The following is a 25,321-nucleotide window of genomic DNA, read 5'->3' as shown; positions in this document are numbered from 1 at the left end:
ATTGGTGCACGGGCTTGTCAGTCACAACGAGAGAGTGGGTCCTCGAAAGCCGAGTCTAAATGAGACGCTGTGTTTTTACGTCATCTCCCAGAGACGAAAGCGGGAGGGGGTGGGTTTGTGAGCACAACTCGGTGGTGGCGGGGGTAGCCTGTGAAGGTGTCATGGCTGCTGTCGCTGAGCTTAGTCGCTCCAGCAGTGGTGACAGGAGTTTGGAACGGAGCTGCAGCCCTAATCTCTCCCAAGAGGTGCTCTGCGAAATCTTTCGCTCTCTGCATAGCCTGGTGGGACAAGTGAGTGGTGGTCTGTGGGAGTAGGGGTATGGGAACTATCCGGCCCCTCCCCCCTTTTTTCCTCTAGCGGAGGCGGGGGGCCGAGGACGCCGGCCGGGATCCGGCCTGAGTAACTGAGGCCGGAGGAGGAGCCCGAGCCCAGCAGCCGTCGGTCGGAGCGAGGATGGCCGTACGGACTTAGTTCAGGATGGGTTGCAGACTAGATTTCCTTGCAGCTCTTCTCCCCAAGAGTGAGAGAGGAGAGTGTAAGTGGAAAACCCGGCTCCGAGAACATGTTTGGAGAGAATGAATGTGTACAAAGCTGTGTAGGTTGGGAAGGCGCCTGGCGCGTAGGACTCTCTTTCCTTCAGTCCATTCATTAGAGAAATTGATAGGCTAGCGCGGCCTGAGAGTTTTGGAAAAGAGCTCTCAGCCTTTTTTGAGTGATTTGCTGTAATGAGTCACTTGGTTTTCTTTCTTTTTTTCCTTCTGGTCGTTGTGTGCATCTCTTACCCTTTCATACAAGGAGGAAAATAAAAGGAATTAATCTAAATACTTCTTGCATAAAGTTGGATGAGTTAGCCACGGTTGACAACAGTTTGCATCGGGAACTGTTGTTTAATCGTCATTTAATTATTAACTAATTTAACTGGCTAATAACCTCTGCAGATATATCATAATAAATTGGGCTTAAATAAAAGTACTCCCTACACTCTATTACAATTAAGTGACTATTAACGTTTCATGAAGTAAAATGCAAAGCATATTTTAAATGAGAAACAACTTGAAAATACGTTTGTTTGCTTTTAAAAAGGAAATCTTCTCTCATATTTTAGATGGAATATTTTCTAGTTCTAAATGTTTGTTATGGGGTTGGTACTAGCGCGGGTAGCAGACTTTTGTGTCGAAGATAATGTTATCTTCCTTTATAAAAATAGATCATTTGTCTGATTGGTAAAACATTATTTTTAAAAGCCGTGGGTAGATAGAGAATACATTTTTTTAAGTTATTTCAGTATTTAAAAGAAATTCTAATATGTCGCGACTTGCAAAAAGTACTACTCCAAGTTGAACATTAGTTTGGTGTAATGGAAGTTATTAATAGAATCTGATAAAAGTTATAACTTTTGAACTCAATTGTTTGCCACGGACTTACTAAAAAAATTTTAAAGACTGGGGGACATAAATATTTTAGTCTTATCACCGAAGACCTGTACTGGTTTAACATTAAGAATGTTTTATGACATTGGAATTGTAAGGTTTATTTATATTTAAATGTCAGGATGAAAAAAGTTTTTGCTCATCTATAATTTACATAAGGTTTTTTTTTTAGTGATGAGATATTTTTTAAAGTAACATTAAGAAATAATTTAAACATTTCTTTTGAAATGTTTTGCATACTGAATTTTTACAACTCATTTAAAAATTTTAAACATTCAGATATTCTGAAGGTACAAATAGAGATGTGATTAAAGTTTACTTATGTCACTTGTCAAAAATGTTAAGAGTAAATATTTGGCGAGTTTACATGACACAGTGAAGGGACCATCTATACAAGTGTCAAAAATTAAATCCTTGTCTCATCAATTAAATGCTAACCGTTTTTTACAATGCTAACCATTTTGATATTACTCTTTATATTTTGAGATGTATTCTTTAAAGATAAGCATGAAAGCCACAATACTTATCAAATTGCTCCCGGAGGAAATCACTATTTACTTTTGCAACAAGTTTGCAGGCTGTATTTTTAATTATAAGTTTCAAAAAAAATGTCAATATGCCTAATTTCATTCTGCATAGTATCATTATATTGTTGGCTCTCCTCAGTAAGAAACGAAATTGAATGTTAAAAAGTATTTTCTATCCCAGATTTCAGATTTACTGATTTTAACCTTCTTGCTTGCCTCTCCATGGTCCATTTTACCAAGCTGAAGCATTATTTATTGTTAGCTTGGAGTATCATATTAATTTAAGTTTTTACTGAAAATGCATATTTGTATAGGCCATATTAATATCGAACTAATACATTTTTGAGTGAATGGTTTACAATAACAAGTTCTGTAGGATAAAAATGCATAGAACTCATATTACTAATAGGGAAATTGTTGAGTAAATAGTTGGTTATATTGGGATAATTTTATTTATTTATTTTTATTGGGATAATTTTAAAGTTAATTTGTATCATGTGGTTTTCTTGAAAGACCAAATATTTTTAATTGTGCTTGGAAGGCTTACATAATCATGCTGAATTGAAAGGAGAATATGATCCCAACATTAAGATTTATTTTCTGTAAGTTATTTTCTCTAGAAAATTTGATGTTTTGCTTTGGTTGAGGATTTATCTGTGTTATCCCTAAACTCTATTATGACTAGTGTTTAGGGATAACTCTCTTATGAATAACACATAAATTTATTATCAACTATAGATCTCTTACAGGACTGTAGAAGTATAGTAATAGTTTACTTCCATACGTAAGTTGTTGTCTAATGAAATTTTTACAGGCATTAAATAATATAAACTAAGATTAATGCAGTAATCTTAATGTAAAACCTTAGTTAACATAAACTAACCTTTGCCAGTGCAGTCTATACAAAACTTCTATTTCTTTATACGTATCTAATATGGACCTTAAATGTTTCTTGTCTCATGCAAAGGGTGGGGGTGGTAAATTTTTGTCATATAGTATTCATTGAGTATAGTGCCTTTTTGGTAACTTTGGGTCTCTGGTTCTTTATTCAGTGATTCGTCTTTTTGTTTTATTATAATCACAACTCATAACATCTGTATTTGAACTAATGTAACACTTGCCTTTATTTTGTACAAAATAGGACTAACTTTTAATAAATGATTTCTGAAAAAATAATTCTATGATGCAGCATATCTTTATAGTATGCTATAAACACATGTCCCTAGAAAAGTTTATTATGGTTCACTTTTATTTACTTAAGAGCCTAAATATGGAAGCTTTCCTTCTAAAATTTTCACTAATTTTGATACAAATTTTATATTCGGGTTCTTGGTAGTTTTCTGTATATAATTTTATTCTAACAGGTCACACATAGCCAACTTATAAGAAGGTTTATATGATAAGCCCTCACACAATACTAGAAAATACTATTTAACCAAAGATTTGGCCAGTGTTGTGGAAAAGTTTTTGTTTTTCACTTCAGATTCCACAGCTAAGTAATTGTTTTTTTATTTTAAGTAAATAAACATGCTGCAGTTTATCCCTAGATTTTATAATATGTATGAATAATCTTGAGTTCCAAATTATTTTAAAAATTGGTTAAAGTTGAAAATGATAAAAATGTGATTCAGAAAACATCAGAGTAATGATGTATGTCAGTTATGTTTTTATGTACATATTTAACAAAAAGAAATGTTTATATCAGAACTTGCATAAATGTACCTGCCCCTTCTGTTTAATGCTCTGAGCTAGAAGTACTGAAAAGGGCAAGGCTTTCTTGCCTCTCATCCAAAGGTTTTAGATAATGAAGTATCAAAAAAAGCCTTATCTTTCCATCTTTCCTGGACAGTTTCACCTGTGAGATGGTCCCATTACACAGACCCAAGAATAAAATTAGAATGAGATGTCATTGTGATTTTTTTCTATAAAAATTGCACCTTTCTTGGCCTTTTAAAATGGTAACTAGGTAGAGCATTTTAATGTATCATTAAAAACCTGATAACTTTGAGCTAAATAGGCATGTTACTCTAAAGAAATATTATTTTTGTGACATCCCATATATTCAGCTTAATCGTGTAATTTTTGTGATGTCGCTGGTTTGCCCCTTTGAAGCTTAACCTCAGAGATGATGTGGTGAAAATTACAATCGATTGGAACAAGCTCCAGAGCCTCTCGGCATTCCAGCCCACTTTGCTCTTTAGTGCACTTGAACAACATGTTTTATATTTACAGGTAAATTTCTTGTTAAAAATGTTAATTCAGTATTGAGAATAGAAATTAATTGCAGTTAAATTATAAACTAGAGTATTTGTCAGGTCCGTCTTAACACTGTATTAATAGTGTTATCAATAAAAGGTTACTTCAGCCAGATTAGATCTAAATCTGTTCATTTCCATAGTGATCTGGACAGTCTCAGGAATATAGTCCAATAGGCCAATGTGGCTATGAAGACTGAATGAATGCAATTCTATTCAATTCTAGACTTGTGCCGAAAATTCAATACAGTAGCATCTATGGTGGGTTATAATTAAGCAATAAGACACGGCAGGTGTGTGTCATGCTATGATAATGATTCCATGCCTTGGGTGAGTTTGGAGGCTCATGGAGTGCTTTCAGTGGTTCAAGAAGTGGCATTATCCCAGCATGACACATCCTGGAGTGTCTATTGCAATTAAACAGTTTCAGCATACTTTTTAAAAAGAAAGTAATTTCTGTGACATTAATGTCTCATCTTAGTAAGTAGCCAGTCACTATTTTATCTTTTCTTTTTCTTAACAGTTTGAAATAATTCATCCCTTATATTAGAAGTCAACATTGAATTATTTATAATAGTATTGCTATATTTTATAATATTTCAGTTTAATAACTGAACTAGTTATTTGCTAGTTTCCGTCTCTGCAGTTATAACTGATGTTAAGTTTGCAGTTTATCTCTAATCAAAGTATATAATATGAAGTGTCAAAAGGTAAGTGGAAGAACTGTTTGGATTGGTCATTTTATTGCTATTAGGATGTTATAAGGTTTCAGAAGAATAGTTGGTATATAGTAAACAACAGAAGCAAAATTATAGGTATGAAAAAATAACTGGAACATTGACCAGTACTGGTGTGTTTTGATTAATGGAGTAAACATTGATTTTCAACCCTCTGTTCAGTGACTTTATAGGAAATTTTAACTCTGTTTCATATTGAAATAGTTAACCCTAAGATTAAAGGACAGAAATAATGAGTTGTAGAACTCAACTGAGGCCTGATTGTTGGGGGGGTGGGGGGGAGGGTGGAATTAGTGGTATAATTTACATTATACAATAGGGTTTTTTTGTTTTGTTTTTTTTTTAATTCTCTCCAGTATAGTGAATGATAGGGATATATCTCTTTTCAGCTATGGAACTTGGGAGTTTTTATTTTCTTTTTAAAAATTTAATTTCGTGACCCAAGAAGGTATCTTGCCATGTCAGGAAAAGCCTGAGTGTTCACTCAGCATAACACCTATATATTTCATATCTATGCTGTCTCATTCACTTTGGCCAACTGCAGTTTCAAGTGGAGAATCTCCAGTGATACAGTGATAATGCAGGGCTTTGCTGAGTGAGAGCACTGGCTCTCATGTTAAGGAGGAAAAATACTAAGCCTTAGTGTTCTGAGGAGGCATTTGAATGACATGTTAATTAAGTGGCATTGGTGCCAGAGGCTGAGGCTTTGATTTGGCACAAAATAAAAGATGAGTGACAGAATGATTCCCTCAAAGAAAATTTTAAATTTCCTCAGGTTTTCTTTCTTTCTTTCTTTCTTTCTTTCTTTCTTTCTTTCTTTCTTTCTTTCTTTCAAACAGATTTATAGCAAATGATAATGGTCACAATAGCAGAGAACAGCAAACACATGTGATCAGATCTATGTATCCTGATATGCCAACTTTTTATATTTTGTTTGATATTAAATATTGCATTTACTTAGCAGAAATTTATATAAATATATTAAATGTGTAATTAATTTTGATTAGTTTGAACCTCTGCAGATGGAATTGTGTTTTTCTCAGCCTTTTTTAGCAAAACTTCAGCCTCTGATTAAAGAGGAGAATACAACTGTTGTTGGAGGGACAGAAAAAACAGAAATGGGGAATAAGAATGAAGTAAATGCCAAATTTCCCATTAGTGACCTACAAGAGGAAGAAAAGCACAAAGATTGTGATTTAGGAGATGTGAAAAAGACACAGATCCATGTTGATCCAGAAGTAGTTCAAATAAAGGCTGGAAAAGCAGAAGTAAGAAGTTTTGTTTTTTTTTGGGGGGGGTATTATTTTTTAAAATCTTATGCTTGAATTGTTAAAACATGCGTACTTATTGTTTGTAGATTGACAGACGAATATCTGCATTTATTGAAAGAAAGCAAGCTGAAATCAATGAAAACAACGTGAGGGAATTTTGCAATGTTATTGATTGTAATCAAGGTAACTACCTCGAAGAAGTTAATTTTCATAGGATTTTAAGCACAGTTTTTACAGTTGCTCTGATTTTTCATTTGTTTTTAAAAATGAATAACATTAAACCAGTTTATTTCACAGGTTTATTTAGAAGCTAAGGCAGCAGAATTTCTTTCTGTTTAATAATACACTACATTGCAAAAACAGGTTTCATTTTAGTTATGCAAAGATCAAATGCTACACACAAGGGCTACCACAGGTGAAGATTCTTTTAAATTTCCTTTAGAAATGAAGATGAAGTGTGGGTGGCAGTGTTGCTTAGTCTCCCAAGAAGGAACTAAGCTATATAAATTTCAAGCCTGTAAATGTACTTTTGAAATTATGATGTTAATACATAAAGTGAACTTAGTAAAGTTAATACTCCTCAAGAGGGAGCAGTTTTCTCACTACTCATGAGCTGTTTGAAATGTTTTCTGTCACGATAAAAAAAATTGTCATGAAGACTGTGGTGTCTTATGCTTTCTTCCTTTCTCTCACAGTGCATGCATTTGCTGTTCTTTTTATCAGATTCTCCTTTTCCTTTCCACTTGGTGCTATAGTATATTTACAAATCTGCAGGTATGCTGCAGTATACAAAATATTGCAAAGCACTGGCATAGATCTTACTCAGGCATCATAGTAATAATCAGAACAAGTAGTTCTTAGAAAAAATTATGGAGAAGAGTTCCTAATTGGAATGAACATTTTTCTTGTTGCCTCTACCATCTCTTAGCTAATTATTATGAATACAGAATTGTGAGATGAACCTAGAATTGACACTTACATTGGTATACTGATTCTCTTAATAATGAAATAATACAGGCTCAAGTGGGTCCTGAATTCAGCCTTTTCTGGTATTAACATTATACATGCATATCTCTAGGCTTAGTAAATTTTCCTGTTAGCTTTTCAGAACAGGTGCAATAGTGGCAAAATCTCAGGTATTGCAATCCATCCAACGGCAAGCAACCCATGAGAAAGGGTTTGTTGAGGGAACAAGCACATGTGTCACTAATGTTATTCCTCTGTTCTCCCTGCTAACTCTATTATTATAAACCACCAGGGGATAGAAATTGACAAGAATTGAAATGCTCAGCAGGATTCCTTGGCCCATTCAATCCCTTGCTGGCTCAAAACAGTGCTAGCAAGAATTGCTGTGGAGAGTGGCTAGCACTCATACATTCACTATCTTCACACCATGCTGAATTTCTCACTGATGGGTCAGTTAATCTATATACATGGAATATAACTCTGGAATGGATGATAGCTTCTTTTTTTAACCCTTAGCCCCATGAAATGTTAGAAAAAGAATGGAGAAGTGATGGCCCTTTGAACGTATATTGAGGTATCTCAAAAAAAAAAAAAAAAAAGGAAAGAAAAAGAAAATGATTCTGTTTACTATCTATATAAAAGATAAATTTAGAATATTCACATAATTTAATTTGTCAGCGGAACTGTTAAGGAAACTCTGAAAAAATATGAATGTATTATAATGTGTTCGTGTATTCCTTTGATACCTGTCAATCTGACTGAAACAAAACATATTTTTTTTGAAAATCAGTTTCCATAGGGAAAAAAAGAAGTTTCCCTCAGTATCTCTTTTACCATCTATTTTTTATTATAAAATAAGGGGAAATTTTCAGGAAATTTACTGCAGTGCATGGCTTAATGTCATTTTAAGTGTAATTTCATAATATTTGACACACTTATGTTTCAAATTTATTCATGTTAGGTTAACATTATTCCAGTTTTCCCCTGGGTTTGTAATTAATTTTTTGATACCTAATTTGAGGGAAAAAAAAAAAAAAAAAGCTATGCCTTTCAGCTTAGAAAAAAATTGGAACAAATTTTTACAATTTATTTTTCCTAAAATTGTACCTTTAGACAGGAACAGTCTGGAAAGAGATAGATAGCTTTTGGGATTCTGAAATTAAAATGTGTTAAATGTATAATTAATCCTTTTTATTAGATGATTGCTAATTTGACCAATAAGTAATATCAAAATGCTGTATTTTTTTAAAAGGCATTTCGGTAAAAATAATGAGTTCTATTTATTTCTGTGATGAAATAAAGGGAATAAAGTCTCTTTGGCTTAAAATTAAAATGCTTTCTATAATATATAAAGTATTTTCTCCAAAGGTCCAGATGGTTTGGGTAGATATTAGTATTTGTTAAAAAATTATATTAAATTATGCCACTGAATGCTGAGGACTTTTCTTTCTGTGAATGTAAAAATTAGGTATGATTAAAGCTTATAAATTTTAGAGGGTAAAGGTCACTAAATTTTATCCTGAATAAGATGGTAATTTAATTACTGTTATTTGAAATGATAATTCTTTTATTAGTAGCATGTTAATATGAATTATTGGAAGTTTCTCAAAATCTCATATAGTTGAAGTTAAGAATATATTTAAACTTTTTTTTTTCAATATATGAAATTTATTGTCAACTTGGTTTCCATACAACACCCAGTGCTCATCCCAAAAGGTGCCCTCCTCAATACTCATCACCCACCCTCTCCTCCCTCCCACCCCCCATCAACCCTCAGTTTGTTCTCAGTTTTTAAGAGTCCGTTATGCTTTGGCTCTCTCCCACTCTAACCTCTTTTTTTTTTTTTTCCTTCCCCTCCCCCATGGGTTTCTGTTAAGTTTCTCAGTATCCACATAAGGGTGAAAACATATGGTATCTGTCTTTCTCTGTATGGCTTATTTCACTTAGCAAGGAATATATTTAAACTTATACTCATCTAAATTCTCCTTAGAAAACAGTTGTGCAAGAACTGATGCCATTTTTACTCCTTACCCGGGATTTAAAAGTCATGTAAAAGGTAAGTATCCACTACATATCTTCATCACTGACAGAAGTTTATTCTCAATTATAAACAAAATGGAATAGAAATCACCTTCCTATCTAAATTTTGTTTATTTTAAAACACAAAAAAAGTCTTGCCTTCATACTTGGGTTGGTTAGATGGTCTTTATAAAGTACTGTTAGGGAGATAGAATTTCTGACTTTGGAGCGTATTAAATTTACATTTCAAAGTTTCTTAATTTAGTTTCTAGAGTTGTGAATACATATGGACCACAGACTAGACCTGAAGGAATTCAAGGGTCAGGTCATAAACCTAACAGCATGCTCCGAGATTGTGGTAATCAGGCTGTAGAAGAACGACTACAAAATATTGAGGCTCACTTGCGATTGCAGACGGGTAAGCAGAGTGCTGGGCAGTGCCCTAACAAGGTACCTTTGCAAGTAGTTAAACCACACAATTTATTGAGTCACAGAATTTTCATTGAGCACTTGCCACGTACAAAACATGCTTCTGGTTGGTATGAAAATGAACAAAGCATAGTCTCTACTCTCAAGGAATCTACAGTTCATGTGTTCAGGTTCTTCCTCCTCTTGCACTTCTCACCAATTTGAGACTGTTAGTAGAAAGGGAACAGATTCCAAATAGATCCTGACACTCTCAGTTTATTAAAGTCATGGCTGAAAATTAATGTAGTCTTTTTCCTGCCACCAGTGTCATAACTTAACCATGACTATCACCCACTGTGCTAGGTACCAAGTATTGATAAATGTGATCCTATTCCCCAAAGATCTTTCAGTGAGGAGAAGCATATAACTAAGTAAATACCATAGGGGAAATGAACTAACATTTATTGAATAATACTAAGTGCCAGTCACTCAAAGTATTATACATGTCAAGTCACCTAATATTTAACAGTACCTTTGTGAGGTGTTGGTGCTGTTATTGTCAGATGAAGAAACTGAGTTCAGAGAGCTCAAGCAACAGGCCCAAGGTAGTAATGACAACTCGAAATCAAACCTCAGTCTCAACTGGCTGTAAAGCTGGTCTCCCTTCTCATTTAGTCACCAGATAACTGTTGATTCTGTCTTCTAAATATCTCTCAAACCTACCCACTTCTGTCTACTTCCACAGCTGCTTCTCTAGTTGAAGTCACTGTTCTCTGCCTCAGACTGATGGAAGGATATTTGATGGTTGCTTTGCCACTAGTCTTCTTTCTCTTCTTCCTCAAGACCAAATCTGTACCAATGGCCAAACTGCTTTTTCTGAAGCTCAAATCTGATCTTGCTGCTCCCCAGTTAAAAATTCTTTAATGGTTTCCTGTTGCCCTTACATGCATACCAAACTTAGTACTTATATATTCATTCCACAAATAGGTATTAAGTTCCTACTGTAAGCCAGGTACTGTTCTAGGCACTGAGAATACATGTAAACAAAAATTCTAGTAATATATGCTACACAAGAAGAGCTACAGAGAAAAGCAGGTTGACCAAGAGAAGAGAAAGGAGCTTAGGATGGGAGGGGATTATAATTTTAAATAGCACGATGTACTCCTACAGTTCCAGCCCCCTCTGGGCTTCCCAGCTCCTACTCATTTTGCTGTCCTTAGGGCCTTTACCAAGGCTTTTTCTTATGCCCATGCTTTCCCCTCCTGATCCCAGACTGTTATGGATTGCCCTTTCGTGTAGTCTCAGTAGCACGTGGTACTCCCTGCCCTCCTTTACAGCAGTTAGCACAGTTGTGTTTGTTTAATATCTATGTCCCTTGCTAGATAGTAAGGTCTGTGAGAGCAAACTGTCTGCCATGTTCATTACTTTGTGCTTAGCGCAGTGTCTGGCAAAAAACGGGTATTCAAGAGGTTTTTAAATGAACGATTGCTCATTTCCCTTTTCAGATGTATGCAAAGTACAGTGGGCACAAAGTTAGTGTTCAGAACTCTCAGGAGAAATCAAGAGATGGTATCCCTGGTGAAGTGTTATTTGCATCCTTGAAGGATTAGTAGGAATTTGTCAGCAGGCAGGAGCAAATTATTCCAAAAAGAGGGAACACCGTGTGCAAAAAGTACTGAGGCACAAAAATATGGTTAGGGAATTTCTGAGTCCAGTCTAGCTGGAGTATTTGCCGTATAGAAGTAGAAGATAGAAGATGAGAAGGAGTAAATCTTTGAGGGTAATAAGAGATTAGCATTAAATGTTAACCCCTCCCCCAGAAGTAAATTCATTTAAAAAAACAACTAGATAAAAGGATTGATTGGCTTATTAAGTCTAATAGTATCCAGTAGTTAATTATGAAAAGTATCTGTTGAATGTCTACTATGTGCCAAGTACTATTTTAGACACAAGGGGGACTGAAATGATATAGCTGCGGTCCTTAGCTTCAAGAACTTCACAGTCTGGGAGAAAGAATAATGCTGAAGTGGAATGTTATGGGGGCTATGAAGGAAGGACATGGTGGGGCACAAGGAGCCTCCATATGAAGAGATTCAGGCAGTGCTTCACTGATTCAGTGAAGTTTGAACTGACTCTTGAAAGATACAGAGGTGAGGCAGAGGACATTCTAGGTAAAGGGGGCAGCAAGAGCAAAGTTGAATAAGTTACTCATTTTGCTGTACTCAAGAGCAAGAACAACCAAGATCCTAAGATAAAAAAATTCTGAAAAAAGAAACCCATTTCTAGAGTTTTCATACTTAACATCAACAAAAGTTGATACCTTTGATAGAAAATTTTCCTGTATGCTTTAATTGCATAATGATTATCTAATTATATATTCGTTCAGTCTGTAAATACTGAGCACCTGTTTGTGAACTGATGATTCCTAGGTTTGTGCAGTGCACAAGCTGCACAGCCACACCAATAAACACAACTACATTTTGCCCTCCTGGAGCTCACATAAAAGTGGAGAAACAGGCAATAAAACAAAATATATGGACTGTAGTAGTAATATATGGAGGTGGTAGTAATGGTTTGGAATAAAATAAGGGAAAGAATAGGGAGTGTGTCTGTGGGGAGGTTTAGCGTTGGTATTTTTTAAAGGGTGGTCAGAGAAGTCCTTCCTGATAAGGTAACTTTTCAGCCCAGACCTAAAGTTGGTGAAAGAAAGCTTTGTGTAGGGAACCACAGGTGCTAAAGCTGTGAGAGTATTTGGCCTACTCAAATAACAGAAAAAAAGGAACCAAATGGCTAGAATGATAAAGGTGTGGGGAGAATGTCCAAATTGTTTAGGACCTTATATACTACTGTAGAGGCTCTGGTTTTTAGTCTGAGTGAGATGCAAAGGTATTGGAAGGTTTTGAGCAGAGAAATGACACTATCTGACTTACATTTTAAAAAGATCATTGCTGTGTTGAGAACAGACTGGGAGCAAGGCAGAAACAAGAAGTCCAGTTTGGAGGTTGTGGTAATCCAGACAGAGATGGTGGGGGTCTAGACAAAATGGTCACATTGATGTACTGAGAAATAAAAGGATTTGGGATATAATCATAACATTAAAATTTGAATAACTTTAACTTATCTTCCCCCTCCACAGAAAGTTTGTTAGGAATTATGATGAAGCTCCTAAACATTCTTTTAGGTTAAAGGGGAAAATGTGGCATGTAGGGAGAAATATAAATTGAAAGTGATAAAGACATTGCAATCACCAAATTGAACTGTCTGTTGTCCCCATGCATTTTTCTCCTCACAAGTAACTATCAAAATCTATCAGAAGTACAAATTGTCCGATACAGGAACTATTCAGTAGCATGTAATAAATTTAACATATAACAAATCTTCTAGAAATATAGGAAGCATAAATGGGGCTTGGGGAGAGGTGTAATATAATATATCCCACAGTGTATAACACAAAAATATGAGCTAAGGATTTCATTTTATTTTACTCTTGTTCGTTATCTTCTGAGGCTTAAATATTTCCCATTCCTCTGCACAAGTTTCTCTGCATAGTATTTTAAGAATAAATATTATAAGAAGAATTATTCAATAGAATCTCAGAATTTTTTTAAATGTATTTAGGTGGTCCAGTGCCAAGAGACATTTATCAGAGAATTAAAAAACTTGAGGATAAAATCCTTGAATTGGAAGGCATCTCTCCTGAATATTTTCATTCTGTAGTAAGTATAAGTGTCTTTAAAAAAATAAATATTTTATTTTATGATGCTTCATCATATAACAAACAATTCATTCATTTATCTGCTATATGTGAAACACTGGTGGGTTGTTTTTTTTAACGTTGAGAAAGAGAGAGAGCACGTGCGAGCGCGTGAGAGGGGAGGGGCAGAGAGCAGGGGTGACACCAAATCCAAAGCAGGCTCCACATTGTCAGCACAGAGCCCGACGCAGAGCTCGAACTCATGAACCGTGATCATGACCTGAGCCGAAGTCTGACACTTAACCAGCTGGGCCACCCAGGTGCCCCATGTGAAACACTGTTTTAGTAATTCAAAGATAGAGGTGCCTGGGTGTCTCAGTCAGTTAAGTGTCCAACTTCGGCTCAGGTCATGATCTCAACAGTTTGTGACCTTGAGCCCCACATCGGGCTCTGTGCTGACAGCTCGGAGCCCGGAGCCTGCTTCGGATTCTGTATCTCCTTCTCTCTCTGCCCCTCCCCAACTTGTGCTCTGTCTCTCTATGTCTCTCAAAAAATAAATAAACGTAAAAAAAATAATAATAATTCAAAGATAAACATAGTCATATGTAGGGAATTACCTACTTTTTAAAAAATTATGATTCTGAATTTTGTATTTAGACTCATAATTTTTTTTAAAGGGGTAGTTTTATTAAACATTACCCAAATTCTCAAATTTCAGCCATTTTCATGGCATAGTATATCAGCCTAGGTAGTTGTCAATCCTGTCACTTACGAAAATGCTATCTTATGGAACAAAGGCTTCCTCTGGGACCCTGCTCTGTCAGTTATCCTTTCTGTCTGTTTAATCCCTCACTGTCCAGACTCCTTCCCTCAGCTCATACATGTTTACATTTCTCCTCCATACTAAACAAACAAACACCTCAATCTGCCACCCTTTTTCTTTAGCTTAACCACCAAACTGTTTGAAAGACTAGTCAATGCTTGTCTAATTCCTCAACTCTGGCACTTATTTATTCATTCATTCATTTTTACCCTTTTTTCCAAGGACTTTAAGAAACGGTGTTTTACTAATAAGTCTCTTTTTGTCACATCAGCAGGTTTCAGACAAGTGACCCTGCGTTCACTGTGTTATTTTACTCAGTCTTCTGGGGTGATTATACATACACCTGCCTTTTCTGAGGTTTTATTTATTTATTTTTTTTTCTTTTTTTCTTTTTTAAAGCAGTGTCATATTAGAACTTTTCACCTAAAAGTGAACAAAATGTCATCTAAAAGTGAACAAAATGTTTTAATTTACTAAATTTTTAGTGAAAATTTTACTAAAACTCCTGGGTCAGAAAAACTATGTAAAGTAACTCATATTAGCATGAATCATTTATAAGTCACTGGTGAAAATATATTTAAAATTATTTTAGGTAAACCAGCAATTTTTCCAAAGTGGTGAATTAGGTATTCGAGTAAGGTAAAGAAGTATTTCCAGATGAAGAAGGCAGGTTTATATAACAAAAGTGAGCAATGAAGCTTAAAGATCAAGAATTTAGAGAAAGAGTTTTAGTGATTTATTTCCTTCAAATGTAAAATAAGGTTTATTGAAGTTCTAAAGGCTGAAGCAAGGATTAAATGAGGTAATACCAGTCAAGCACTTAGCACACTGTCTAGCACGTAGTAAAAACCTCAGTAACTCTGCATTTACTTAGTTTCAGAAACCAGCTATGAATACACTGTGTCATATGTAAAATGTGGATAAGTCATATAATTCCTTTAGCCTTCAGTTGTCTAATTTAGAAAATTTCTTGGTTATATTACATAATTGCAAAGGTTTTTCCACTTTTAGGGTTGTTCTTTGAATGTATCTTCCTAGAAAACTTGATAAAGATTTTATGCTTTTTCCTAAAACAGTCTGCCATAAGTTTTTTTTCTCCATTCAAGTTGCCTTCATTAAGTAATTCCTAGGCAGATTATTTTTCTAGTTCAATTTCATACTTTGTTAATATAGCTCTTGTTAACAACAGAACTGATCTTAACAGAGAATATCGTAGTATTGGATGCCTCCAGAGAGACCTTGCTCCATCATTATTCTCTTTGTTTTTGATTTATAAAGCTTAACATCCACCTGTTACTGAACTTGATTAACAAAAGAACAAGCCCTTCAAATCATAATCTTGTTTTGGGGATGTCTTATACACAAGATAGAATGTTTAGACTATTTTGGTTAAAGAGGTAGACTAGTCAGATTGTAGAAGACCTTAAATACCATACCCAGAAGTTTAAAGCATTTAAAGTTTAAATGCTATTGAAAGCATTTGAGCAGGGAAGAGACTTGTGCAAGTTACTCAGAAGATTTATCTAATACTCTGCGAGATAAATGAAAAGGGAGAGACCAAGAATAAGGAGACATTATTATATTAGCTTAGATATGAAGTGAGATTCTGAACTAAGGACAAGAGAGTGAGAATAGAAAAGATTAATGCAAGAGGCATAGAGCAAGGGTGAGTCAATTTTCTGGTTGGAAAAATTATACTATCATTGACAGAAATAAGAAAATCTGGAGGGGGAGTTATTTTGGGAGGAAATGTGAATTTAAAGTCATATCAGGATATGCAGATAGAAACATCAGGTAAACTTTTCAAGAGTAGGACTTACACTTCAAATAATTGGGAAAGTCTGTAGAGGTGATAATTAAAACACAGAATGGGTAAAAGAACACTGGGATTGTCAGAGGCCTGAAGTCTGAAACTTGGTGACAACTTTAGGAGCAGGAAGCATTATACATGCAAACAGGATTGGCCTGTATGTGTTAGGTTGCCATACTTGTGATAAAACTAGTACTCTAAAAATATATTTCCAGATATATTAAACAATATATATTTGATTAGAAGGAACACTTCTGGATTAGTATTACAAATGACAAGTCCAAATTAATAGTGAGCTACAAGGAAGGACAAAACACTGAAAAGGTTTAAACATTCAGATTAACTCTATCCTTAAGGCCTATAAATAAACATGGCACAGGCCCAATGGCACAGGCACTCACCCCTCCTAAACAGAATGAATGTGCCATCTCTGGGAGCCACACTCTTCGCTTAAGGTAGGTCCGGCTCTAGGAACATCTGTGGACATGGGCAGAGTTAAAACACATACCCTGTAGAGGACATATACTCATCACTCTCACCATCCTCATGCTGGGAGTACACGTATGGAAATCACGTATTTCTACATATCTTTCAAAAGTGTATAGAAAAGAGTACATACACTGTACAGTCTTCTAGCTTCTAAAGTTAGTAAGGGAGGGGTGCCTGTGGCTTAGTCAGTTGAGTGACTGACTTCTGCTTGGGTCATGTTCTCATAGTTCGTGAGTCTGAGCCCCATGTAGGTCTCTGCACTGACAGCGAGGAGCCTGCTTTGGAATGTCTCCCTGTCTCTTTCTGCCCCTCTTCTGCTCATGTGCATTCTCTCTCAAAAATAAATAAACATAAAATAAACTTAGTAAGGGAAAATTGAGCCCATTATATTTCTTATGGATTGAATTTTTATAGAAACTGAATTCTGAACTCTGAGAATATTTATCTGTGTTTATTCCAGACTTACATGTAGATGAATTCTAAACACAGGGAAGACTCATAGTTGAACAGAGATTGGTTATCATGGGTAACATTGAAGCACAGCATATGAAAAGGGAAAAGCTAACGGAAAAAAGATATAAATTGCATTTGGTTCAGGAACAAAAGTAAGTTACGTAAAGTTCTTTTCAGTTAGGAAACACATAAAACTCCAAAACAATGTATATAAAGCAGGAATTACAACAGAGATTAGTGTTTTGTTGTACCTTTTAAAGTAATAGTTCTAAAGGTCTTCATTCTTCACATTCAACATGATAAGATTTGAATGGGATAATGTTTTAAAATTTTTAAGGGCATCCCTTAATAGACATTTAAAAGATAAAATCCTTATTAGTATTTCCAAAGAATTATTACTGATTTTAAATTTTGACCCTTGAAACCGTAAATATAACATGCTTCACAAATACATTTTTATAGCATTGTTCATTTTATAGCACTTACCACTTACATGTTTACACATCTGTTTTTTACACTATATTTTGAACCTCTGAAGGGCAGGAACTGTGTCTTGTTCATCTTTGAACACATAGACCATAGTAGGCATTGAATAAATGTGTGAATGGATAGGGTTTGGCTGCTAGTTCATTACTGGACTTTTGAAGGTGTGTTACCTTTGTTCCAAAGCACTGACTAGGTGGATCCTTAACCATGTCTGTAATGGCAACTCCTGGTTCTGAAGGTAAGTATAGGAAGAAGGGAGTCAACTTCATGTGCATAGGCCATGTACGTGTGAAAGTGTGTCATGGGCCTGAAGCGTGAGGTAGTAACTGGATCTGGCTAGAATATAAAACTGCAAACACATTTTGGAGGGCCTTGAAGGTCACACTAACCAGTTTGCAATTCTGGTGTCACTGGTGCACAATTAAGTTTTTGAGAAAGAGAAACTTGTTCCTGTCTGGTGGCATTATGAAGTTTGAGTTAGAGATTAGAGTCCAGAAAGATAGTTTAGGAAATAGATCATTGTCCACACCAAGAAGAAATCTGAATCACGGTAGTGGGATGGGACCACAATGGAAGAAATACTTAAGACCCTACACCTAAACTAAGCCCCCCAAAACCACATTTTACTGTTTTTAAGTTACTGAATCTGATGTCCTTATTCTCCTCATTCTGATACTTCTCACTTTGGTTTTGTGATATAATAATAATCTGATTGCTCAATGACATGGAAACTGTCAATATTTTAATAGACTAAACTGTTAGGAAAACAAGGGGAAGTATATTTTAATCAGGTGTGTAAAAAGGCACCCCTTGGGAAGGTAGAAGACTGAGGAGTCATCTGACCAAAATTAAACCTTAAGCCCTTACCTGCCTATGGGCCCATCACAGGTATCCAGCTTAGTTTGGCAAAGGAAGGAACCTGTTTATATAAACACCTTTCCCCCCATATTTAATAATTATAGTACTTTGGGGCACTTGGATAGCTTAGTTGGTTAAGTGTCCGACTTTAGCTCAGGTCTTGATCTCACAGTTCATGGGTTTGAGCCCCAAGTCGGGCTCTGTGCTGACAGCTTCAGATTCTGTCTCCTCCTCTCTATGCCCCTCTCCTGCTCATACTCTGTATCTCACTAAAAAATAAATAAACATTAAAAAAAAAAACAATTACAACACTTCATGATTTCCCACTTACTGTAACTACTGATAAAGAAGCATACCTCAGTATTCTTTGAAACAGCTTTTGACACAAAGGAAAATGAAAGTTTTTACCTTTTATTCTAAATCTTAGTGGTCAGAAATATTCATGAGAAATTTTTGCCACCTACATTGACAATTTCTTTGTCAAATATACCGATATACTAATTTGCCATTCAGAAGCTTATGGTTCTGTGAAACTAAGAAAATCTAGAAATTCATTTGGTCAAGGTTTAAAAGGCTCAGCAGCATGTCAGTGAGAATGTTGTCAGCTTAAGTAATAGAGATTTAAACTTAAATTGGCTTGAACAGCATGGAAATTATCTTACAAAGTAGGAAGTTCAATGGTAGTACACTCTTCAGGGTTAATTGGTTCTTGGGCTAAATCATGGTTGTCAAAGAATTGGGCTCTTTCCCCCTCAGCTCTGCTTGGTATTGGCTTTTCCCCCAGTGGCAGATTGCAAGACAGCTACTTTCAGGTGTCCTATTCAGACACAGCAGTGTCCAGAGGAACTGCCTCTTTTGAAGGCTTTCTCTTAGAAGTGAGAAAGCTTTTTCCAGAAGCTCTCTCCCGAGTCTCCAGCAAACCTCTTCTTACTCATTGGCCAGAACTGGGCCCATGTCCATTCTAGTCGCTGACAAGACCAGTGGGATACGATCAGCATTCCCCTGAGTCCTGTAGAGGAGCAGTGGGTAGCTGCTTGTACAGACAACCACAGTGATCATCAGAGTCAACCAAGGATGTGTGTACATGTGTGTGTTTTCACCTGGTACTCCAAATTCTGTTTTCCTCTATTGCTTCACTTGTTCAGTATCCTGAAAGGCTATAAGAAAGGAAACTAAGTAGAGAAAGTGCCCACAGCATCTCCTTCCATAATTATTCCCCCTCATTAGAAGCTGGGAATTAATGGGAATGTGTGTGTAGCCAGGGAGGAGCATGTTGCTTTGATGTCACTACTATATACTTTTTTTTTTTTTTTTAAGTTTATTTACTTATTTTGAGAACAGAGAGAGTGCTAGCAGAGGAGGAGCAGAAAGAGAGAGGGAGAGAGAGAATCCCAGGCAGGCTCCTTGCTGTCAGCACAGAGCCCAACTCGGGGCTTGATCTCCTGAGCATTGAGATCATGACCTGAGCAGAAATCAAGAGTCAGATGCTTAACCGACTGAGCCACCCAGGCACCCTATTACTATATACTTTTAAGATCATCTTTTAGAGACTATCTTCCAAGATACAAGGACACAGATATCAGTGGCAGATAGTGCTTGATGAGTTCTGTGGGCTTTGTTTCTGCCAGGGTTCTCTGTGTTGTGTTCAGTATTCTATAAAGGAAAATTGTTTATATTTTCTAAGCATTGATTACTTACTTTCTTTTTATCTAGAGCTTTTCCGGAAAAAGAAGAAAAGTACAACCACCTCAAGTAAGTTACTGAATTCTCATTGTGGCTTCTGAAATAGTTGGATAAATTTTATGCCTCTCATCAGTAAAGTTTCTACACTGGTTGTTTTTAGATCATACCCTGGGATTCAAGATTGAAAAAAAAAAAAGGGCAGCATAAATTAATGAACTTGAATTAAATAATTTTATTTCAAGGGTAAGGAATGATTCATATGAGTCATATAAATGTGAAAGTATCTAGCTGTTAATTGTGGCAGAATGTGTCAATTACCAAATGCAGAAAAATAATAAATGCTAGGTAATTTAAATCCCCCCCATCTCAGGAACCCCACGATTAAGAGCCCTATGCTGTACAGACTGAGACAGCCAGGCACCCCACCCGCCCCTCCCCCTTTTGCTGACCCTACTAATTAGCAGCATCTAAATCAAAAAAGGATGTTTGGCAGAGGTTGACTTCAGCCTACCACTGTCCACAGTCCTACTATATTAATTAGTTGAATCTTAATTAGTGAGGTTCTCATAGCTGTTAATGGTAGTAATGTAAATTTAAAGTTGGAGAAAACTTGGGGCACCTGGGTGGCTCAGTTGGTTGAAGCGTCCGACTTCAGCTCAGGTCACGATCTCGCGGACCGTGAGTTTGAGCCCCGCATCGGGCTCTGGGCTGATGGCTCAGAGCCTGGAGCCTGCTTCTGATTCTGTGTCTCCCTCTCTCTCTGCCCCTCTCCCGTTCATGCTCTGTCTCTCTCTGTCTCAAAAATAAATAAACGTTAAAAAAAAAAATTAAAAAAAATAAAGTTGGAGAAAACTTAAAAAAAAGTTTTTGGTTTATTTTTGAAGAATAGTTTTCTACTTATTTTTTTTTTGTAAAATTTTGAATAAATTTCTGAGAGCATCCGTGTTTTCCAGGAGAGGTAGTTGCTTGCAGTTGATCCATCAAAAGAGAATTTCTAGCAGTTAAGCTAATCCTAAAGTTTAATTTTTTTACTGTGAGAATAGTCAATTAAAGGAAAAGTTTTTACAATCCTTTCAAAGTGAGAGTAGTCAGTTAAAGAAAAGTTTTTACAATCCTTTCAAAGTGAGAGTAGTCAGTTAAAGAAAAGTTTTTACAATCCTTTCGAAGTATCCAGGAGAGCTTCCTCATTAGGAAAGAGAAAAAAAGTATGAAATATTTTAAGCCTTGTTATTTTCTGCCTATCTGATATAGCCAACATAAATAGTTCAATTTAAGAATTATTCTTATGGGGGCACCTGGGTCGTGCAGTTGGTTAAGCATCTGACTCTTGGTTTTGAGTGAGGTCATGATCTCATGGTTCAAGAATTCGAGGCCCCTGTCAGGCTTTGCTCTGATAGCACAGAGCTTGCTCCTCCTGTCTCTGCCCTCACTCATGTGTCTACGCTCTCTTTCTCTCTCTCTCAAAATAATAATAATAATAAAAACATTTAAAAATTACTCTTATGAAGGAAAAAAAAGACATTTACTGTATTGTCAGTATTTCTAGTTCATTTAGCCCTTTATCTGCATTAAGATACTTCAGAGTCTTATTCAGCAATTTCTATTCTTGTTTACAGCAGAATTATTCACTGGCTGAACTTGATGAAAAAATTAGTGCCCTCAGACAAGCCCTGCTCAGAAAATCAAGAGAAGCAGACTCCATGGCTACCCACCACCTTCCATGAAAAACTCCTCTCATTCTTGTCATTTTACTTTTTTTATATACTTACAGTGCAGTTAATTAAGTGGATATGTGTTTATCAATGTAACTTACCTTCTCTGAAATCAAGGTTCTTTTCATGAGAGTCTGGCCTGCAGCAGGTCATCTGCAGACATTCCAGTGAAGTTTGAAATGGTTATAAGGTGTGGAAAACAGCATTGTCGGAAAGTGTCCCCTTCTGTTCTAAAGGAGGTATTTTGGAAACCGAAAAACTTAATTTCAAAGCACATCTTTTTGTGTGTGTGTACATGCCACAGAAAGGACGATTTATTTTGAATAGTGATATTTAAAAGGACTTTATATTTGTAACATCAGTGTCAACCAGTTTTTTTGTTTAAATCAGTACTTTGTACGTAATAGGCAAGAAGAATTTACCAACTGAAATGAATTTTAAATGAATGCATACTTTTTTTTCCAAATGCCAACTTTAATGTAAATAAACAGTAGACTCTACCTTTATCCCCTTACTGTGTGACCTTTAGCAAATTAATCTCTCTTTGTATCTTAATTTCTTTATCGGTAAAATGGCATTGATAATAATAAAACCTACGGTTGTCATGAATAGGTGAGATCATGCATATACAGCTTTTGAAACTGGCCCAAGGGCAGTGCTCAGTAAATGTTAGCTATTATTCCAGTATAAAACCAAGTCTGTCTTTGAAAGTGTTTAGACGTTACAAATAGTCCCTCTCTCTTGACAGCCTCACTTTTTTACAGTGTCCCAGTTATGTTAGGCAGCATATGTATTTCTATAGTTGCAAATTAATCATTGAAAAGATGCAGCTACAGTCAAGGAGCAGATGTTTAGGTCAAGAATTGTTTTGGTTGCAAGAATCAAATCTACCTAAAATAGCTTGTAAATAGGAACTTGTTGAATCAAAAAATCTGGAATTTAATTATAAGAAGTATAGCTGGACATTGTGGTACCTAGGAGGTCACCAACAGTTCATCTCTCTCTGTCTCTAGCTGCCTCTGACTGTTTCTATGTCTAGTTCTCTGTGCCCTACCTTCCTTCTTTTCTGCTCTCCCTCTTCCTCTCTTTCCCTCTGTCTCTCTTCTTCATTCTTTTTCTCTTACCCCTAATCATCTATGTGACTGCCTTATTCTCTGTGAACTGATTTCTCTGAAGGCCTCTTCATTACTACTTGATAGTAACTTCATTACTCCATACAGGGTGACATGTTAGCCCTGTCTCCATAGCCTTGGCATTCATGCCTTTGAGTTGACATGGTGCAAACTCGAACCCAACTCTGCAGAACCTCACAACTCCTCTTAGATCTCACTCAGTGTGATCAGGGGTCTCTATCAGTTGTGGCCAGGATGATGGGGCAGGACCTCACAGAAATACACAGTATGCACACAACCTTGCACAACCATTTGTGGAAGCTTTGAGAATGGGGGCACCAGGTAAAAAATAGGGGCTTTGAAATCATTCCCAAGAAGTAGCTGTGGACTAGGTCGATTCTACTAACATTTTAACCACTATATTTCTTCTCTGTGGAGCAACTCATCCTTCAAGATCGTCTTGCCCAGCGTAATCCAGTATATGTAATGCTCAGTCTCCATTACAGTCTGGTCATTGTAATCATCCTGCCAGAATGACCTCCTCTGGGTTTACTGGCACATTTACTACCATCATGCCAGTAACAACAGGAAAAAAGTCAATAAAAGTAAAAATGAGGTTAACTTAGAGGTAGAGAAGAAACCTAGAAAACAGGATCACATACTGGTCACTAGTCTGCCCCGAAATAAATGTCTTGAGTCTGTTTCTTGACCCTCTTGACAGTAGAATAAGTTCCCAAATCATGCCTAACAGTCCTAGGATCTGTCCACTAGAAGGATTTCCTTTTACCATTGTCCCCTTCAGGCCTCCTCTCTCCACTTCAGTAAGTGTTGTCCGGTGCCAGCATCCTTTCTACTTGAGTTCAAGCCTCCAAAAAAGACCAGGATTAAACACCATGTTGATTTGAGTTGGCATAGGTGCTTATTCAAGACTAAGGTTCTGATAACTACCCCAGAATTTTAGAGAGTTTTCAATCACCGTCTTTCTTGAGTACATCCTTGACTGAAAGTCAATGCTAGGAATTTCTGTGTGGGTAAGTTTGCTTCTTTAATTACCAGGCTACCTAATGACCATTTCCTCAGGATTTTTGTTAGTTTGGCTCCTCTTAGACCCATTGTTCTTAATGGCCCGGTCCTCAAGAGAATAAAGGAGGAAAAGTGGAAAAGGTTTTGCAAAACAGGAAGCACTTTCACCTCAGTCTACCCCTAAAAATCCCTCCCCTCCAGTCTAAGGAAGTGATTTACTAAGGGTTGGGAGCTAGCAGGGGTGATAGTAATTAATATGTTTATCCTGAGGAAAAGGGCTGGGTTTCCAGCTACTACTGGATAGCCTTTCAATTGCTAGGCTCCTGAGCCCTGAGCTTTTCCAAATTCATGAATGGTATCTGGACCTCATCTTCAACAATCTCATTAGAAAAGTCTTACCTTTATGAAACAGATAAGTAATTTCTGCTTTTGCCTATCTGCTTTTAGCCAACTGGGTATAGAAAACTTTTTGCCACTGCATTTTAATCATGTCCATAGGGAATTAATCCTACATTTTGACATGTGACAACTTTTAAATCTAAGCTTGTCCTTTAGTGACATGTGGTTTGGGTCCCAAGAAATTTTAGACAATTGTTTAGCTATTTTGCCAACTCTTACCTCCATACTACCCAGTTTTCCATGGAATAAGGAATCCTTTCTGTCACTCCTGCCTTTATCCCTCTGCCTTGACTCCACAGCTAGTTCTTCATTTTCACTCAGAGTCTGTGACTTGCAACCCCATTGCTGGCACTAATTTCTGTTTTAGGGATTTGTTGCTTTCAAGAAACAGAAACCCAACTCTAACTTACATAAAGGTTGTTATAAAGAATATAATTCAGGGGTGCCTGATGGCTCAGTTGGTTAAGCACCCGACTCTTGATTTCTGCTCAGGTCATGATCTCATAGTTCATGAGTTTGAGCTCCTTTATAGGGCTCCACATGGAGCCTTCCTGGGATTCTCTCTCTGCCCCCTACCCCCCCCCCAAATAAATAAAATTTTCAAAAAAGAAAATAAAAGAATGTAATTCAGGGCACCTGGGTGGCTCAGTCGGTTGAGCGTCCGACTTCGGGCTCAGGTCATGATCTCACAGTTTATGAGTTCGAGCCCCACGTCAGGCTCTGTGCTGACAGCTCTGGGCCTGGAGCCTGCTTTGGATTCTGTGTCTCCCTCTCTCTCTGCCCCTAACCCACTCGCATTCTGTCTCTGTCTCTCTCAAAAATAAATAAACATTAAAAAAAATAATGTAATTCAAATTGCAGGAAGTTCAGCCAGGTTTTGTCACTCTGTCACACTGAGCCATGTCATCTGGATTCTGAATATACGCCTCATTCTGCTCATAGCTTGACTTCTCTGAAAATGTCTTCTTTTCTCCTTCTTTGCAATTTAGTTTTGTGTAAGACTTTGGGGTCTGTGTGCTGCTAGCTCTCACCTATCTCTTTGGCTCCAGTGTCCCGTGTTTATTACAATTCAAAATATGAAAAAGGAATAATTTGTATTCAAAACTGTCTACCCCTGGACCAATTATCTGTGGCCTGAGAGGATATTCAAGAACAAAAAAAGCCAC

The 25,321-nt window shown here is 36.4% G+C and overlaps 1 protein-coding gene across 8 annotated transcripts; it reads left to right on the top strand.

Annotated features, from left to right (window-relative positions):
• The first annotated feature begins 101 nt into the window (after window positions 1-101).
• Window positions 102-22,135, top strand: LOC102953152 (MAP3K12 binding inhibitory protein 1). Of its 8 annotated transcripts, none has more exons than XR_443719.3 (9): window positions 103-290; window positions 4,070-4,189; window positions 5,993-6,217; window positions 6,307-6,403; window positions 9,177-9,242; window positions 9,471-9,623; window positions 13,232-13,329; window positions 16,890-17,034; window positions 19,940-19,978. XR_443719.3 is itself a non-coding variant. In XM_007073719.3 (9 exons), exons 1-9 carry the CDS (start codon window positions 162-164, stop codon window positions 21,631-21,633), a joined length of 990 nt encoding a protein of 329 aa, XP_007073781.2. In that variant the 5' UTR covers window positions 103-161; the 3' UTR covers window positions 21,634-22,135. The 8 variants fall into 8 exon arrangements, 7 of the variants coding, with proteins under 7 accessions (XP_007073783.2, XP_007073785.2, XP_007073784.2 ...); XM_007073719.3 differs by lacking the exon at window positions 16,890-17,034 and adding an exon at window positions 21,526-22,135 and having other exon boundaries at window positions 103-245; XM_007073718.3 differs by lacking the exon at window positions 16,890-17,034 and adding an exon at window positions 21,529-22,135 and having other exon boundaries at window positions 104-290.
• The last annotated feature ends 3,186 nt before the right edge of the window (window positions 22,136-25,321 follow it).

Source organism: Panthera tigris, chromosome B3 (assembly GCF_018350195.1).
Source record: "Panthera tigris isolate Pti1 chromosome B3, P.tigris_Pti1_mat1.1, whole genome shotgun sequence".
Lineage (NCBI taxonomy): Eukaryota > Metazoa > Chordata > Mammalia > Carnivora > Felidae > Panthera > Panthera tigris.
This window is presented reverse-complemented; position numbering and strand designations above follow the sequence as displayed.